Source organism: Thermobia domestica, chromosome 11 (assembly GCF_964235325.1).
Source record: "Thermobia domestica chromosome 11, izTheDome1.hap1.1, whole genome shotgun sequence".
Lineage (NCBI taxonomy): Eukaryota > Metazoa > Arthropoda > Insecta > Zygentoma > Lepismatidae > Thermobia > Thermobia domestica.
Window position 1 is genome coordinate 247,341,961 of NC_137464.1, and position 16,665 is coordinate 247,358,625.

The 16,665-nt window shown below is 35.6% G+C and overlaps 1 protein-coding gene across 2 annotated transcripts in view; it reads right to left on the reverse strand.

The window, feature by feature from the left end:
* The window catches only part of LOC145664883 (luc7-like protein 3), a 61,493-nt gene that overhangs the window by 11,010 nt on the left and 33,818 nt on the right, over window positions 1–16,665 (reverse strand). The window contains exons 6-8 of one of the 2 annotated variants that reach the window (XM_081731935.1): window positions 14,387–14,560; window positions 11,354–11,481; window positions 9,432–9,602 (exon numbers count right to left, since the gene is read on the reverse strand). In XM_081731935.1, the coding sequence (XP_081588061.1) occupies window positions 9,445–9,602; window positions 11,354–11,481; window positions 14,387–14,560 (460 nt within the window). In that variant the 3' untranslated portion in view covers window positions 9,432–9,444. The remainder of the gene's footprint in view (window positions 1–9,431; window positions 9,603–11,353; window positions 11,482–14,386; window positions 14,561–16,665) is intronic. The other variant, XM_081731936.1, reaches the window with a different exon arrangement.

Genomic DNA, 16,665 nt, shown 5'->3' on the forward strand with positions numbered 1-16,665 from the left:
TGGGGAGTGTATTTTAGTTATATTTCTACGTTCCAGATGTTCGGGCAATTTTAATATATATATATATATTATTACACAACCCGAGCAAATCGGAGTTTATTTTCAGCTCTTTTAATTTTATTTTCTACAATTTCAAAGTAACATGAAATAAAACCTTGTATCGTAATTAACATTGTATTTTGAGTTTGGTTTGAGTTTAGAGTTTCTTTCAGCAGCAAAGTTACAGAGACGTGGATGTACAGCTTAACGTGGGATCAGAAACCACATAAGCTATTAGAAAAGCTAGCAGTATTATGTTTTACGGAGAAACTTTTTCACGCCCCTAACACTGCAGTTCAAAACTTTGAAACTCCTACACCTAGAAACGCATTACGTATTTTGTTTCGTAATATTTTCAGAGGTGAGATACTATTATTTTCTTCATTGTGAAAATGGACTTTATTTTTGTCATTTTGGAAATTGTTAATTTAAAGGGAAAAAAAGCCAAATATATTAAATAAGATTCATTAGTGAATCAAAACATCAGTAGAATAACATTATATTAGTTAATCGCATATCAATATTCTACAATTCGATATTTACATTGATACTTTTGAAAATATCCAGAAGAAAACTACTTAAAATCATCTCACTTCAAACAATTTTTGCATTTCAAGCTTTCGGCTCCCTCGTTGAGTTTCGTTCACAGACGATTACAAAAAAAAAGTACGAGGGGCGCCCAACAAGTTATCTACTTAGACAGGAAGGGAGGAGCGAAGCATAATGACGCATGACACGCACGCCAAGGTCACTGTGGGGAATCCCGCTGCGAAATTTGAGGTCAGTTCGAGCAACGCAGTGGCTGTGAGGAGTGTTTGTATTATGCCACATAATACATGCTTGTGTGACGGCCCGGAAAGTTCACGCTACCATTGCTGACTGTGGTTTCCAAGTGTTGAATCATCCTCCCTACAGTCCAGACATGACTCCTAGTAACTATTTCCTCTTCCGAGACCTGCAAGGACACCGTTTTTCGTCGGACAATGAGGTCCAACAGGCTGTTTTCCATGACAAAGACTATTTTTTTCTCTGGGATTTTTTTTCGCTGCCACAAAGTGGAGACGGTGCATAGACCTCCATGGGGACTACATCGAAAAACAGTGATGATAAGGTGAGCCTATTTGCATTTCTTCCTGTCTGGGCAGATAACTTATTGGACGCTCCTCGTAACAGAAATTAAAACATATTTTTCTATTCCTATTTTTATCTTCCATGAATACAGCTCAGAGTGCAAAGATTCTTCACTTTAGAATTCGAAGTAGGATGATTGTCAATACTCAACATTCCTGAGCATGCTACTACATCGTCTACATAAAAATCACTTTGCACTTAAAACTGACCGTCTCGTCATCAGTGTACAAGACAGTGAAGAAAACAAAAACAATACTAGAATAAAATGCCCATTCATGTGTTGGCCATACTCTAGCATTTTTTTTTCTGTAGAAAACCTCGTGTTTTCCACGAATCTTCTATATCAGACCACCTACAACCTAAATTGACCCCTAAATCTCCCATTCTGGTCCCCAATCAATGCTATAGGTTGACAGAAAACTTATTTTATTGCAATACCAGCTTAAACTCCCCAGAACACGTAAAATATATTCATTTCGTCACTCTAATACCGAGTCCTCCAATCTCATCCACATCCTAAATGCATCTGTTATTCTGCAGTCTATATGGGAGAAAACACAATCCCCTCTATTTTCATCATTTGCAATACCCAGATTCTCTATCTGCCTATACTTGAACACGAAGATAATTACAATTCAATCTCTGACGATCGCTAATCAAATCAAGACCACCGTCTTCTATATGAGTGTACGAACACTAAAAATCCGCATACTGGCAACACGACTATGTTCCAGTATTCCTCACATCTGATTATCCCTCACATTCGCTCATCGCCGAGAACATCGATAGTGTCAGGAGAGACTGCAGGCGTGAGCCGTATGGATGAAGTGGTATTTAGTGATGAGAGTACTTTTGTTGATATAATGATGGCCCTCTGCGTGTTTGTAGATATGCATATAAATGGGAAAATTAGTGTGTGTTTGCACTTACCACACCACACCTGGCACTCCGGTATGGGAAGGCATAAATGACACATTCCGCTTGCCTTTGATTCTTGATCAGATGAGTATGAGTGCCGACATTAGTGACGTCGTCAGTTCTGACCTCTGACCCTATCTGAACTCTGCAGGAACCCATCTTCCAGCAGGATAATGTGCATCCCCATAATGTACGGGTAACTCAGCATTCTCTCTCAGTGTGTGTGTCCTACCTTGCCCGATTATACACTCTATCAAACATGCGTGGGGAATAGTGGAACGGCGTCTGACCGCTTGCCGGACTCTACCAATGGCCATCGTTTGCTACACGACCAACAGCGAGGCAGGGTATTATATCTCAGATATACATTCACCACTGTACTTTCGGTTATCTGTCCAAAAAGCTGTTTGCGTAGTCAATTTGGATGGTTATACATGCTGCTATGGTAGTGCTGTATGTTTCCTGACCACTCTGCATAACAGGGTCCATATTGGGATTACTACCATCCACTATTACCTTCTTGAGAACAGATCTGTGTATTTCTTGAATTCGATCCCACCAAAATGTACTACTTCACAACTTTCTTCAGCGACACACTGACCACATTTTCTTTATCACTTCTCCAAGTTTTCTCTTCGCACCTCTCTGCTTAGTACATTCTCGATCATATCCTTCCTCTCTTGAGTTTTCTCCTCCTATCAGACTTTGACTTAGCCATACATCCATCTGCCGGAATATTCTATTACAACTTTCAACGTGGTAAACACACACAACAACAACAGGACTGTTTCTTGTCTAGTATTCTTTTTCTTTTCCTCATGCTGATATACTAGACATGAATGACAAGACATCCAATATCGAAAGGTAAGTGCTTTTATTTAAGTTTCTTCGCTGTCTTTTACTTTACATGTGACATGTAACTCTTATTTTGGTCTTCACATGTCCCCACCGAGACTCCTTTATTCTAGTTATATGTATGTACAAAAACTTACGGAAATCTTCTAAGATTGTTGAGATAGAAGTATAAATCTGTATTTTACAGCAGTCTTCTAAACAGTCTTATGTGAAAGCTGTTAAAGGGAAACAATGTAAGTTATCTTGTTCCGCACACTGCTTTTTCAATTAAGAATACCAAAAATACTTCCACAAGTTTAGGATAATTATTACTTGTTCAACATCATATATTTCTTGCTAATATCAAAATTAGCTTTTTAAAGCGATATTTTTTTCGTTTAATCTTCAGATTATTTGAAAATATATTTATTACGATATTACCGTCAATGAACGCTATATTTATTTCCTAAAATCTAATATCAATCTACGTCGTATTACAAGGCCAGGGTTCTTCGATAATCAACCAGTACGAATTTCGACACAAGAAGAAAACAGACTAATATAACCTCAATATCATCCATCTAATAGGAGCACAGAAACTAAGAAAGACAAATACTCAAATCCTTGATTATTGAGCAACTAATCTACGATATCCTACTTATATGTTTGGTTCTCACTTATTGTTACTAAGGGTCACGAAAGGCCAACTAAGAAAAGGTATTTATAGAAATATAGAAATAACTAACTAACTCTATGGCCTATGGAACTCGAAGGTTCAATGCCGCGTTCACAAAAGCTCTCCACTGACTTCGATCCTTAGCCAACTGGATCCAGTTTCTACTTTGTATTTCTATTTCCGCGAAATCCATCTTAATATTGTCCTCCCATATGCACCTAGGTCTTTCTAATGATCGTTTTCCGATTTGGTTTTCAGGTAAAACTTTAGAAGTGTTCCTACTTTCTTCCATTCTGTCTACATGACCTGCTCATCTGAGTCCCATAGACTTGATGACTCTAACAATGTTTGGTAAATGGTATAAATTATGCAGTTCCTCGTTATGAAGTTTCTGCCATTCCCGGTCCTTTTGGGTCCGACTTTCAGTCTATGTTTCTCTCTCAAAGTAAGCGACCATGTTTCGCAACCATACAGAACAACGGGCATGTTATCGTTTTATATATTTTAAGCTTCAAATTCCTCGACAGAATTCGCGACAACAAGAGATTTTGAACTGAACAATAATACGAATTCCCTGCTTTTGGTCGACATTTAATTTCTTCGTGAATATGGTTTTGGTTTGTTAATATTGATCCTAGATATTTGAAAGTATCCACTTTATCAAAAGTATTATTTGATATTTTAACGCATCCATATTTGCTGTATTACGATCCCGACGAACTTCCATGTGTTTAGTTTTCTCTGCATTTACTTCTAAACTCATGTCCCTGCAAACGTTTAATAAGACCTCTCCATTTCTTTCTATCGTTCTCCTATCATTCCCTATTAAATTTATGTCATCAGCATACGCCATAGCCTGTTGAATATCATTCAACGTTAGGCCCTGGTTGCTATCTTTGATTTTCCTTATAGCGTACTCCAGGACAAAGTTGAATAATAATGGCGACAGCGCATCTCCTTGTTTCAGGCCATTCTCGATGTGAAAGCTCGTGGGCAAAAATTTTCCTACTTGGACTTCACTTTGGGATACATTTAAACATATTAATTAATCTAATTAGTTTTTTCGATATTCCTAATTCTATAAGAATGTTGTACAATGTCTCTCTCCTATGTAAGCTTTCTAAAATCAATAAATAATTGATGAACCGGGGTACTGTATTCCTACTTCTTTTCGATTATTTGTCGAACGATAAATATTTGGTCGATAGTTATTAGATTTTGTCTAAATCAGCACTGATAATCTCCAATAATTTCCACTGCGTATGGGGTAAATCTTACTAATAGAATGTTTAAGAGGATTTTATAGGATGTTGACAGAAGAGAAATGCCTCGATAATTAATATTTATACAAATAAGCGTACAAAATATACAAAGTGCATCTGTAAACTCTCTATCTTATTATAGCCTGTAAGCCCTTAAAATAAAATTATTCATGTTGTTTCTCTCTATGAACCTAATAGTCAGAAAACTATGAACGTAAGTACTTCATTCTCAATATTCAGTCAACACCATGATTCGACTGGCTAAAGCAATTAAAAAACTTGCTGACTCCTCATTTGCTTCGTCAACTGCTAAAGTATAAGTACACATACATGAAATCTCTACTGAATATCTACAATACTTGTAGCTGTTTTATTCAAACCATTTCTCCATCGATATCTAACCAACATTCTAATCCCCTACATCAGTGGTTCTCAAACTTGTTGTGACCGCGACTCATATTAAATATTAAAACTATTTTGTTGCCCACCTACTTTCATTCAAATACACATCGTGGTGCATTCCAAACCAACTAAATTTTGAAAGTCATATTTCCAATTTTTCTATAGAAAGGTAACTCAGAGCTAACACTATTCCCAACGCAATGTCCTGCCCCGTGACAGATTTTGACTCACCCATTCTCTTTCTATCCTAATCCAGCATCTCTACTGACTGTACAGCGGGGGACACTTCTAAATGGTACAGCCATATGGAGATTTACGGCTAAGGTGTGCCATTTAGAAGTGTCCCCCGCTGTACAACAAGGCAGGGCTCTAAGCAATCACTTACACTTCACCTCATTAACAAACGCTTCGAATGTTCATTTCCTGAATGGTACTTACTTTATAACATATGTTTCTGCATCAAAATAAAATTTTTATAATTAATTTCTCGCGACCCACACGTTGAGAAACACTGCCCTACATAGTTCAGCAACATCCTCGAACCTTCGCAATACATAAAGGACAGGAGGAAAAACCAGCAAACTCATACGCGCCTCCAGCGCTAAACACCCGAGTTTGATTCCCGTGGAAGTTTATGTGGTTTGATTCCATGATAAGCTGTAGGTGCGCACGGATTTAATCTTTACTTCAACCAAATCTCTACCATCAGATTTAACTTCCATTAAAAACCCAATACTTTCCCCACCAGATGATGAATCTCGCACATGATTAAAAGCTTAATCAACATTCAAAATTTACTGCATTTGCAGTTAATTGTGCGCAAATGTATATACAGCATGATGTGTCGAAATCTATATTTTTATTTTTATTTTTCACGAAAAGATGACCAATATTAAAATATATTTTTGCATATTTAGATGTATCGTGCATATTTCAACAATTTACTCTACGCCAATTAATACCATTTTCACTTCCATTTTGCGCAATCATATACGTATTTTTTTAATGTTTACTTTTATACAATCAGTGCTTTGGAAAACACTACTATTTTTTCTCTGAATAATTTTACGATATCTTTCCGAGGTTCTTGATGGACAGTACATGGGATATAAAGCATGCGGCTGCGTGATGTCATGTCTAGAAATCATTCATAGATCTACCTGTACAGAAATATTTTAAAACTAAATTTTGTTAAAGTGTTTATTAAGGTCCCGTTTCTAGTTACAGATGCTGTATCAAATGTGGCTGAGGCTTGATTTCTCGAAAATGGCACATGACTTCGACTATGGTGGGAATACCTTTACTACATACCCTGCAAGTTCATCCAATGACTCTATACAATTTCTAATTTGTATACAAATTTCTAACGAATGGATAGCTCAACTTTCTACGGGAAAAAAGCACTTTTAAAAACTGTATGGCCCAAAGTATATTTGCATTGTACTGTGCATATTTCAACAATTTACCCTCTTTATTGTTGAAGAAAAAGTACAGCAGAGTCCCGAAAACTCGGCTTTAGGACCAAAGGGAGCCGAGTTTGTAAAAATGCCGGCTTGAGGGTTTAAATAAATAAATAAGTACGAGTGTTTCCTCATAAACTATAGTACTGTATTTGTATGTATTAGTTGCTTAAGAATACAACAGAGAATAAATTTGCCCAATTACCCTTAAACAAAGAAAAAGTAAGTATTTTATGAAGGCATAGAGCCTTTGCTATACATAAAAATGAAAATTAATGAACACACACTGTACAGCAATTTCACCTGATAAGGTAGACCTCAGAAGAATACTTCATGAAGGCATAAAGCTGTCTAGAATGAAAATGAAAACCATCTTGAACGGGTCTGCGCGTGAGATTTTTTTTTTTTTCGGGATCTGGCCGGGTTACCGACTGCCAAGTTCTAGGAATTCTACTGTATTATTTAATTCCATTTACTGTTTCTACTTCTATTTTGCACTATTTTTTTTTTCTACCATTAACTTCTTAATGAGGTTCGAGACGGTTCCGTGAAAATCACTTCTGATTTCCATACAGGATTTCCTGCCTAAGAGACAGTGTAACTGTGGAAAACATTTTGATCGATTGATTGATTAAGGGTTAATGGGGAGGGGCGTCAACATCGAGGTTATTTGTTCCCGTCACGAAGGAAAATATTTTTTAAAAAAATGTATGGCTCATGGATTGCGCCGTAGAAAGATCTAGCTCATTTTAAAAATTATTGTAAAATAGAGAGAACGTAACTCGAGAAACCCCGAGACATGTTTTAAAAGTTCTGAGAATTACTGTCGTTAAATAGGATGAAGGTGACAATTAGTATTTCTGTATACGAATAAGTTGTCACATGTTTGTTCAGCGGTATTAGTCAACGCCCGTCAGGGTAATTTAAACTTGATCGCGAGTATAAACATGTTTTTATAAGTGTTAATTTCGAACACATGGAAGATGTAATTAATTCTTGAAGCGCTACTTTTTTTTCTTTTTTTAATATATGGATGGTGATATATATGGATTAAGAAATCTGAAATCGTTGAGCGATTACAAGGAGTGTTTTGCCAAGTCTCTTGAATCCAAAAATTCCATTTATCGCAGGGCTGAACAAATCAAAACTGGTATAACATTGTTAGAAGACGATCCCGCAATGCATGTACAGTCCGCAGCAAAAAACCTGCAACACGAGCATGTAAGTTTACTGTGAAACTACACCTAATAGCCCAGGGAATCAACATAACGTCTAAGTGATACGAGTCACACAGGTGAAACCTCGGCGTCCTCCCCTGCACACTTATTTTGGAGCAAAAGACTTCGTCGTTTCACAATAAACTCACATGATCATGTTGCAGGTTTTTTGTTGCGGACAGTACAACACACTTCTAAATGACGTTAACATCATGCAATACTATTCGCGAGCGATATTAGTGAGAATATCGCATTGATTTTGTATGATAATTTGAGAACCAGTAAAGTTACAGTTCGCTGGAAACCACCATCTGTTGGGACCGGAGTAGAAACTGCACACACATTTGACACTTTGCCATCTACCTTACGAGCAATTTTGTAGAATTTTTACAATATAGATAGCGCTTGAAGTGAAAATATGAAGATCTGCCCTGTAATCGAAGTGTAATTTCGTAAAAGGGCTTAGAAACGGGAACGATGATGCAAGATTACTGTGAATTATCTAAATTTCTCTACCCCAACACTCTCCGCCCCCTAAAAAAATACTGCTAATTTTCATTTTTTATGAAATATTACAGCCTAAACAAAATGCACCGTATTCCAACATCACAACTACCTAATGATGTTAGTCCCTATCTATTTCTAAATTAGTGATAAAGTGTGGTGAGTACAATGGAATCATTGTTACTATAGTTTATTTTATTGCTACTCTTTTCGCAATGCTATTATAACCGAGATTGTGAGCCCCCAACCGCGAATCGTACCCGACAGCAGCGCATCAAAGAAAGGTGTTCTGATCACTGATCCAGAGGAGCACAATCCACGCAAATAGATATCTGAAATCACATAACTAGCAGCGTAATACAAAAACAGAAATTTGAAAACGATATATCATATTCCGATCAGTCTCACTACCCTGTTTTCAAAGTAGCTAAAACAAACCGATTCCAGTTGTGAGAAACAGGATCAATATTATAGTTTACACTACAATGAAGTGTAAAACGAATAAAAAAATAATAAATAAATAAATAAAGGTACATAAGGAACATCTGATTACTTTGATTTTTGGTTTAAACTATCATTTTGGATAGTGGATTAACCTAACTACGGTTCTACCTACTGAGTTACTAAAAACAGTCGTATAATTTAGTTACGTATTTAGAAATTTACGTGTATCATTTAGTTAAGACTTCTTATCACACAATTACTGAATATCTACTCGTTTTAAAGTGTCACGTCATCATTCAACTAACGCATTTACTTTGCTTGATTCCCTACAGACCTAAATCCATTTTATGTCTACTGCAGAACGATAAATCCTATACAAGAAAAGACTGCAGAACAACTGACTAAATGGAAGTGGACCGTCGAACTTTTTCCAATGATTCAAGCTGCTCGACTTCTCCCTAAAATGTGCCACTTACCTCGCAATTATGATCCTGAAATGGAACCTTACATCATGTACACTTTTCCCTTTAAACAGATCACATACCTCTCTGCCAGTGTCACTCACTGGTTATTTTTGGATTTAACTCAAAAGGACTCTTCTCGTTCCAACCTTCATCGCTTCGAGGTTTATCATCCATATCATTGTAATAACCAGAATTTTCTCCGGATGCATTGGAATAAGAACTGCTGTGTTGACTAAGTTCTCCATTCATACCTTAAATAGATTAGTTGCCTTCATGTAGTAATGCCGTCACTGTAGCAGAAATACATTATGCATGTGTATTTTAAAGATTTGTTTGTCTTTTAGTAAGTCTGCCACAGTGACACAAGACTAAGATTCCGAGCGGAAGAGAAATATCTATACATAAATTCCTTTTTATTTCCGCGAATTATTCAAATTAACGAATTTCTACACGTAATACTTTCAATGCTTGAGTGTCAGTAACAAGCATGAATAATTAAACCTAATAATTAGCTTATAGGTAATAATAATAATAATGAGAAAATCAATTTGTATAATTGTACAAACTAACGATTTCAAGAATGTCTGTCGTTTCAGCAAGTGTAAAATTAAATTACCAGAATTAACTGGTAAGTTATCTATTACGGTATTAATGAACAAATCTAGTTATGTTTTGATTTTCCTATTGAACCAAATAAAAATTAATAATATTTATATACAAGTTTCTCTTCCCATTATAACGATTAAGTGAAACGAATCTATATCAAAGATAAAGGAACGAATTTAAAACTTCAGATCAATTTTTCAATATTTCTTTGTAACTGCTTATAGAACATAAGGAACACATTATAGTTAGAAATGAAATGAAATTAAATTTCCGTTTTTATATCCCACGATTATGCCCTGTAGGCTAAAGAACGTTTACGATGATTAATAAAAAAGAATGATGAAAGAACTGGTGGAATGTAAATGTAGGAGGAAACGGTAAAACTCCGAGAAACTGACGGACACGATATTGTCTCCCATAAACTTATGTGTCCTGGAATCGAACTAGGGATCTCTTGCACTAGAGAAGAGCGATTTATCACTGAGCCACCGTGTTCCCTGCATGATTAGACCTTATGAGCTGAGAGGTACTGGGCTCTTATTAAAAACAGATCCCAGAATCATACGCATCATATATGTTGCTGAATCATGTCAATTATTTGGTTAGTCGAGAAACTTACCTAACATTAAATCATTTGAGATATTAAAAAAAAAAAAAAAAAAAAAAAAAAAAAAAAAAAAAAAAAGCCAAAATTCCGTTACTATTAAAAATATAAAACAGCATTCAGTTTAACGGTGCTCCAAAGATCTATTAACTAGGAAATACTTTCAAGTGTTAACAGGCCGCAAAAAATAATTCAAAGGCAATTAACTCGGGGGAGTTTGTCGAATGTTACGTTGACAAACCTTATATTTCGAGCAAACTTCTAAATACACTTATCACTGGGGAAAAAGACCAAGAAATACATAGGCATATACTCAAATGTTTAACACACCTAGCTGATATGACCTAAGGCTAAACGTGAGTCAAGAATGAAAGAACTGGAAGAAGGGAAAGAGAACCCACGTAATTCTCACAGATACGTATTTCCTGCTGTTGAAGCAGAGCATTTTATATCAGTGTTCCCTATTCCTGTCCTACCATATATATTTTCACAATCATGCCTTCATTACGTAACGGTCCCACTATATGCATATTCTTCGCCTTTTTGCCCTGACAATGAACCACAAAGTTTGCTAGAAATTTAATGTTTGCTTACAAGGTCAGCCTTTTTATTTATTATTTCATTCAGTTCTCTTTCATCTTGCAACTATGGATAACTAAGTAGAGTTCAATCTGCATCATTACCTAGAAGGTAACACTTTAAGATTACAGTTAAACATTTTTATAGAAAGAAAAAACATCCAACAACACAGTATATTCAATTTTACCTACAAATAATAATAATTGTACTTACTTTGTTCCTTTTCTGGTTTTGCCTTCTCCTTCTCTGCCCTGCAACTGTTTTCCTCTTTACTTCGTTTCTTATCTTTTTGATGGCGTTCAGAAGACCTACTACGAGAGCGATGGCGGGGAGAATGGCGACTAAAAGAAACAGGAGAAAAATAGTTTTGTACACTTTCCTCAGTGAGGCTGAAAATATCGTCTATATTAATCTACTAAATTGCGCTTACATTTACTCCAAAGATTCGCGTGTACTTTGGTGCGCATAGTCTTTGGTTCCACAGCCAGCAGAGGCACAGAATTTTTGGGTTGACTCAGAATCGCGACACATTTGGGAGCCATATATTTGAGTAAACAACCAGAAACTACAGCAACCAGAGTCAATGTAGTGATCACATACAGGATGAACTGAAAACAGTTTGGAGCCCCTTTATGACCAAGTGGCTAATGTTTGTACTTCTTTTGGACAAACACTTGAATAATGGTTCAGATCCAATTTTAAGCGGTACATCCTATCCTCATTTAGTTTCAGTGTTGAAAAGGGATATATATATTGACATATTGCAATTAGCTGAATATAATTCGCGCTAGTTTTAAGTCCGGGGTTTTGTGAGCCAATCTAAGATTTGTCATAAAAGCACACAGAAAATTATAACGTAACAATGTTTAATTCTACGGCAATGCTAAAAACCAGAAATATGCTTTATGAATACAATACAAAACTTTTATTCTTACGAGGATGGTGAATAAAAATTAACTAATTAATAATAGTTAATTACTTAATTAGTTCATGCCTCACTCAAAGATGGCTCTCAAAATAGAATTTAGAAATGTTATACTACCTACTTAAGTCAGCTTAAAAGTACCGTTCGTAAATTTTACTTCTATCGGAAACTTCTTACGTAAGCATGAATTCACATATGTCACATTTATGTTAACCTGGGGTATGTGTGCAACATGTTTCCACTGAAGTAGAAAGATTGTTTCATTCTCGAAGTTCTTAATCTATTTTTATAATAAAATAGTCTCTCTCCCCTTCTCTCCCGCCCTCCCCCCCAAAAAAAATATAGTGTTGCATTTAACGCCTTATGGACTTACGTGAGTTTTCATTATTATTATTATTATTATTATTATTATGATTATTATTATTATTATTATTAATAATAATAATAATAATAATACATTCACAGGGACCAAGAAAAACATTAATTATTCAGGCACTCCCTACTGGTTTAGTGCTACTATTCGTGCATTTAGTGCACGGGATCGAAGTTCCCTGTGGGAAAGTCTTGAAATTTTAATACATTACAGGGCTCATAGTAATATGGTCTCTTGTAAATAGTTGAAAAGTGACCGAAAGCACACGAAAAAAAGTGACCAAAATCTCATCATGCCCCTTTTTTTCTTTGTCAATTTCTCCATTACCTCTCTTTGTCTTGTTTTGTTTCTTCTTCTTTACTTCTTTTTGAGTTTCCTCATTTCTTAGGTTTTCTAAGTATGCTTTGTAGTTACGGTAGGCAGATTTAGCAAATGCAAGAAGCTTCTGAGTAAGTGGAACCAGTTCTGGCCTATTTACGAATTTCTCCATCCCAGACATTATATTTAACTTAGCACTGAGAGTTCTCACAGCCATGAAATATTCAAATTCATCACCTACTCTTAAGAAGAACATACAAGAAGCATAACACAAGACGAACATGATGAACCATACAAACACACACACACAAAACGTTGAGCGGAGCGTTAACTATTACGAGAGAAAGCTAAAAGACTATTATGATAGAAGAAAGAATAGACACAGAAGGGTTCTCAACCCCACCTCGAGAGCTTAAACATCCAACAACCATCCACTGTGCTTTAGAAAGAATAAAAGCTGAAGTGAGAATAAAGCTGACTGTTTCACATGTGGCAGCAAGTACTGAAGCTTTCTTAAGAGTAATGAGTAACAAGTTTCTGCCTTTTTCCATTTATTTTTATATTTTTCTTGGAAAACTGCCATGCAAAACATAAATCACACGGAAAAGTCACTTTACCTCCCCAAAAGTAACTTTTAGTGACAAATTAAAAAAAAAAAAAAAAAAAGTAACTCTTAGTGACCAACTTGGAAAAAAAGTAACTTTTAGTTATTAAAAAAATAAAAAAAAAAGTGACTCGCTATGAGCCCTGACACTACGATAGCTCGGATTTCACTTTAAACTGTAGGTCCACGTCCCACTATAGTCTCGGTGCTGAAATGCGTGCTGAACTCCAATCCAACATAAATTCTTCAGGGCATTCGTGGTTTTCAAACATGCTGAAGTAAAGGGCTGAAATACTACGGGGCATAAGTTTCTTCTGGCAGTTCATATGAATTTTTAAGTACTTTCTTGTATCATTTTTTTACATGTTAAACGTAAAGCTACTCCAATGTGGAGTATGGAAAATGGAGGTAAAACTCCGGTCTTTCTTGGTCTTTGAATAACTTTACTATTTGTACCGTTGTACATTCTACATAAATATGTTTCTTTTTATTACAGTAAATCAAGCACATTATGAACTTCATTTGCGACATCTTACCGACTCAAGTCTACTGAATGCATAAGGTTTGACTATTGTACTACTGCTATTACCCAAACCTGGATACCAGAGTAAACGCGGAGTAGTAGGTAACGTGAGTTATTTAAATGATAATACCATACTCTGTGTTTTTTTATATACATCCGTATTTATTTTTAATACAGAGATACATAGAAGCAGCGAGATAGTATCGTAAAATATATCTCACCAAATAAAAGCAAAATCAAGTCTGACTTTAGACATAAGAATCGTTAAGATTAATACAATAATAGTTAAAAATGAACTTAAAATGTGTTTGTATTTCAGTAGGCACATTCAAAATTAACATCAAGAACAGTACTTACTAGGAAAAAAATTCCATCCTAGGAAGATTTTTTTTTCTTTTTAAAGGTAAATTTAATTTATTCTTGAAATACTACTTATGAAAAAGTTAATAATTAATAATAATACAGCTGGATAAACCAAAACATACTGCACTACATGCACTTACCTGTCTTTCTCATGAGATCTATGTTTACTTCTACGATCCCTGTCTCGATCTCGATCTCGTTCTCGTTCTCGATCCCTATCTCTTTCTCTTTCTCTATCTCTGTCCCTGTCTCTACTCCTTCGCCTACTTCTACTTCTGCTACGACTTGCACTACGATGACGATGTCTCGGGCTTCTAGAAAAACGAAGATAAATTCCATTACCTTTCTACGATTTAAAATATACAGAAAAGTTGTGCTCCAAAGACAACTACTCCCATTACCTTAATACACACAAGGATAAATTGTATTTAAAAATCTTCCATGCATATTTCTCATTCAAATATTTTACTCTTAATTGTACAGAGCAGATATTCGGTTAATGTTTTCAGTACACAATCGTGATGTTCTGCGTTCAAAACCGACGAAAGAGATTATTTGTGCCCTTAGGCGAAAGCTGGAATGATACCTCCAAATATACATGAATTTTCTTCCTTCCAAAATATCTTCCAATGTTTCATTTCTCTACTGTAAAATTACTACACAGCTATATCCGAAACTATGTTAATATATATATATATATATATATATATATATATAAACTTCTGGAATCACAGCCGACGAAGGCTTTGACTGGTTAAATGGTTTTTATGTTAGTCATATATAGTTAACACATGGGCTTCAATCTCGCTGCTTCTGGCTTACTAGAGAGCGTTTTTTTTTTTTTTTTTTTGTTTGTTTGTTTGTTTTTTGTTGTTGTAAATTCAAGTAGCCTCAAGATACTGTATCAACTTTGAGAAATTTGTACATCAATTGGCAATCGAACCCACAACCAAGCTCAACGCAGATATGCGCACTAATCATTTCGGTAGCCTGAAGAAACTTTGTTCTTCCACAGATGAAATCAAGCCAAACAAATTAGCCTTGACAGTTTGCGAGGATCTTCATAGCAAGCCAAGTACTAGAACACTCTACTATATAAAATTAACAGAACAAAAATGTTATCATTTGTGTGCTGAACGAGAGATGTTCGAATTGACAGTAAATTTGGTTTCTCCCCAGAGTTAAAATTCATTGGTATCATGTAGTGCCTTACTAAATTGTATCTGGTGATCATTTCTGCACTTTGTTACAATATTTATTATCCCTCCACACCCACCAACTATAGTTCCTTTTGAACTCCATTTTTCTCTTTTCTATAGATCTTCCATACATCTCTGAGGATACAGTTCCTACTTGGACACTAACGAGATTCTTTTTGTCTATATTGGACGTAATTAACCCTTTAAAGACGGACGTGGCATATAAACATAGTCATTCGTTCCGTTGAGGAATGATGTAGGTGTGGTTTATAATAAGCGTCATTTCCGTTTAATTTGTTAACTTAGCCATTCAATACTCAATCCTCAGCTTGTACGGCTTTTGTTTCTATTATTTATTTTATTTTTTCGTCCCTAAAAAGATTGAGGAACATACAGGGAAACTCTTTAAAGACGGTGTGGCATATAAACACAAAGCAGATCGTTTTGTTGAGGACGTAAGTGGTATATAAATAAAAAATCTGGATGGAGAGGTCGTGAAACTTTACAACCCTTATTTAAGTTTCACATGTCAAACAAGGCATTTTATGTACTGTAACATCATAAATGTTCTTTTCCTTTCTTTCTTTTCGTCTCTAGAAACTCACTGGAACACTGTTCTGAAAACCAGCTCTCTCTATTTTTTTTAAGGATCGATAGAAGGGAATTACAACTATACTACACCCTCCATTCCAAAAGGAACCGAACGTAAAAAAAAAAAAAAAAAAAAAAAAAAAAAAAAAAAAGTACATTTTGGAACAAATCATTTTTATTAATCAATGTATTCCCCTTCTGCATCGATACACATATTTGCACGCTCCAACAAGTTGTCAAACGACTTCTCCATGCCCTTTATTGGAATGGTGTTTAGGACGGCAGTCGTCGCCTTCTCAATGGCATCAATCGATGCGTGCCACTTTCCTTTCATCGCCAAATGCAGTTTCGGGAACAGATAGAAATCGCACGGAGCGAGATCTGGTGAATAGGGCGGATGATGCAACCGAATAATGTGATTTTTGACCAAAAATTCAGTTACAAGTCGCGAACGATGTGATGGTGCATTATCGTCCAAAAGAGTCCAACTGCCGATTTCGCGATATTCGGGCCGAATACGACGAATTCTTGCCAGCAAACGCTTCATGACGCCCAAATAAAACTCTCCAGTGACTGTCTGGCCGGGCTGAACAAATTCTTTGTGGATAATTCCTTTTGAATCGTAAAAA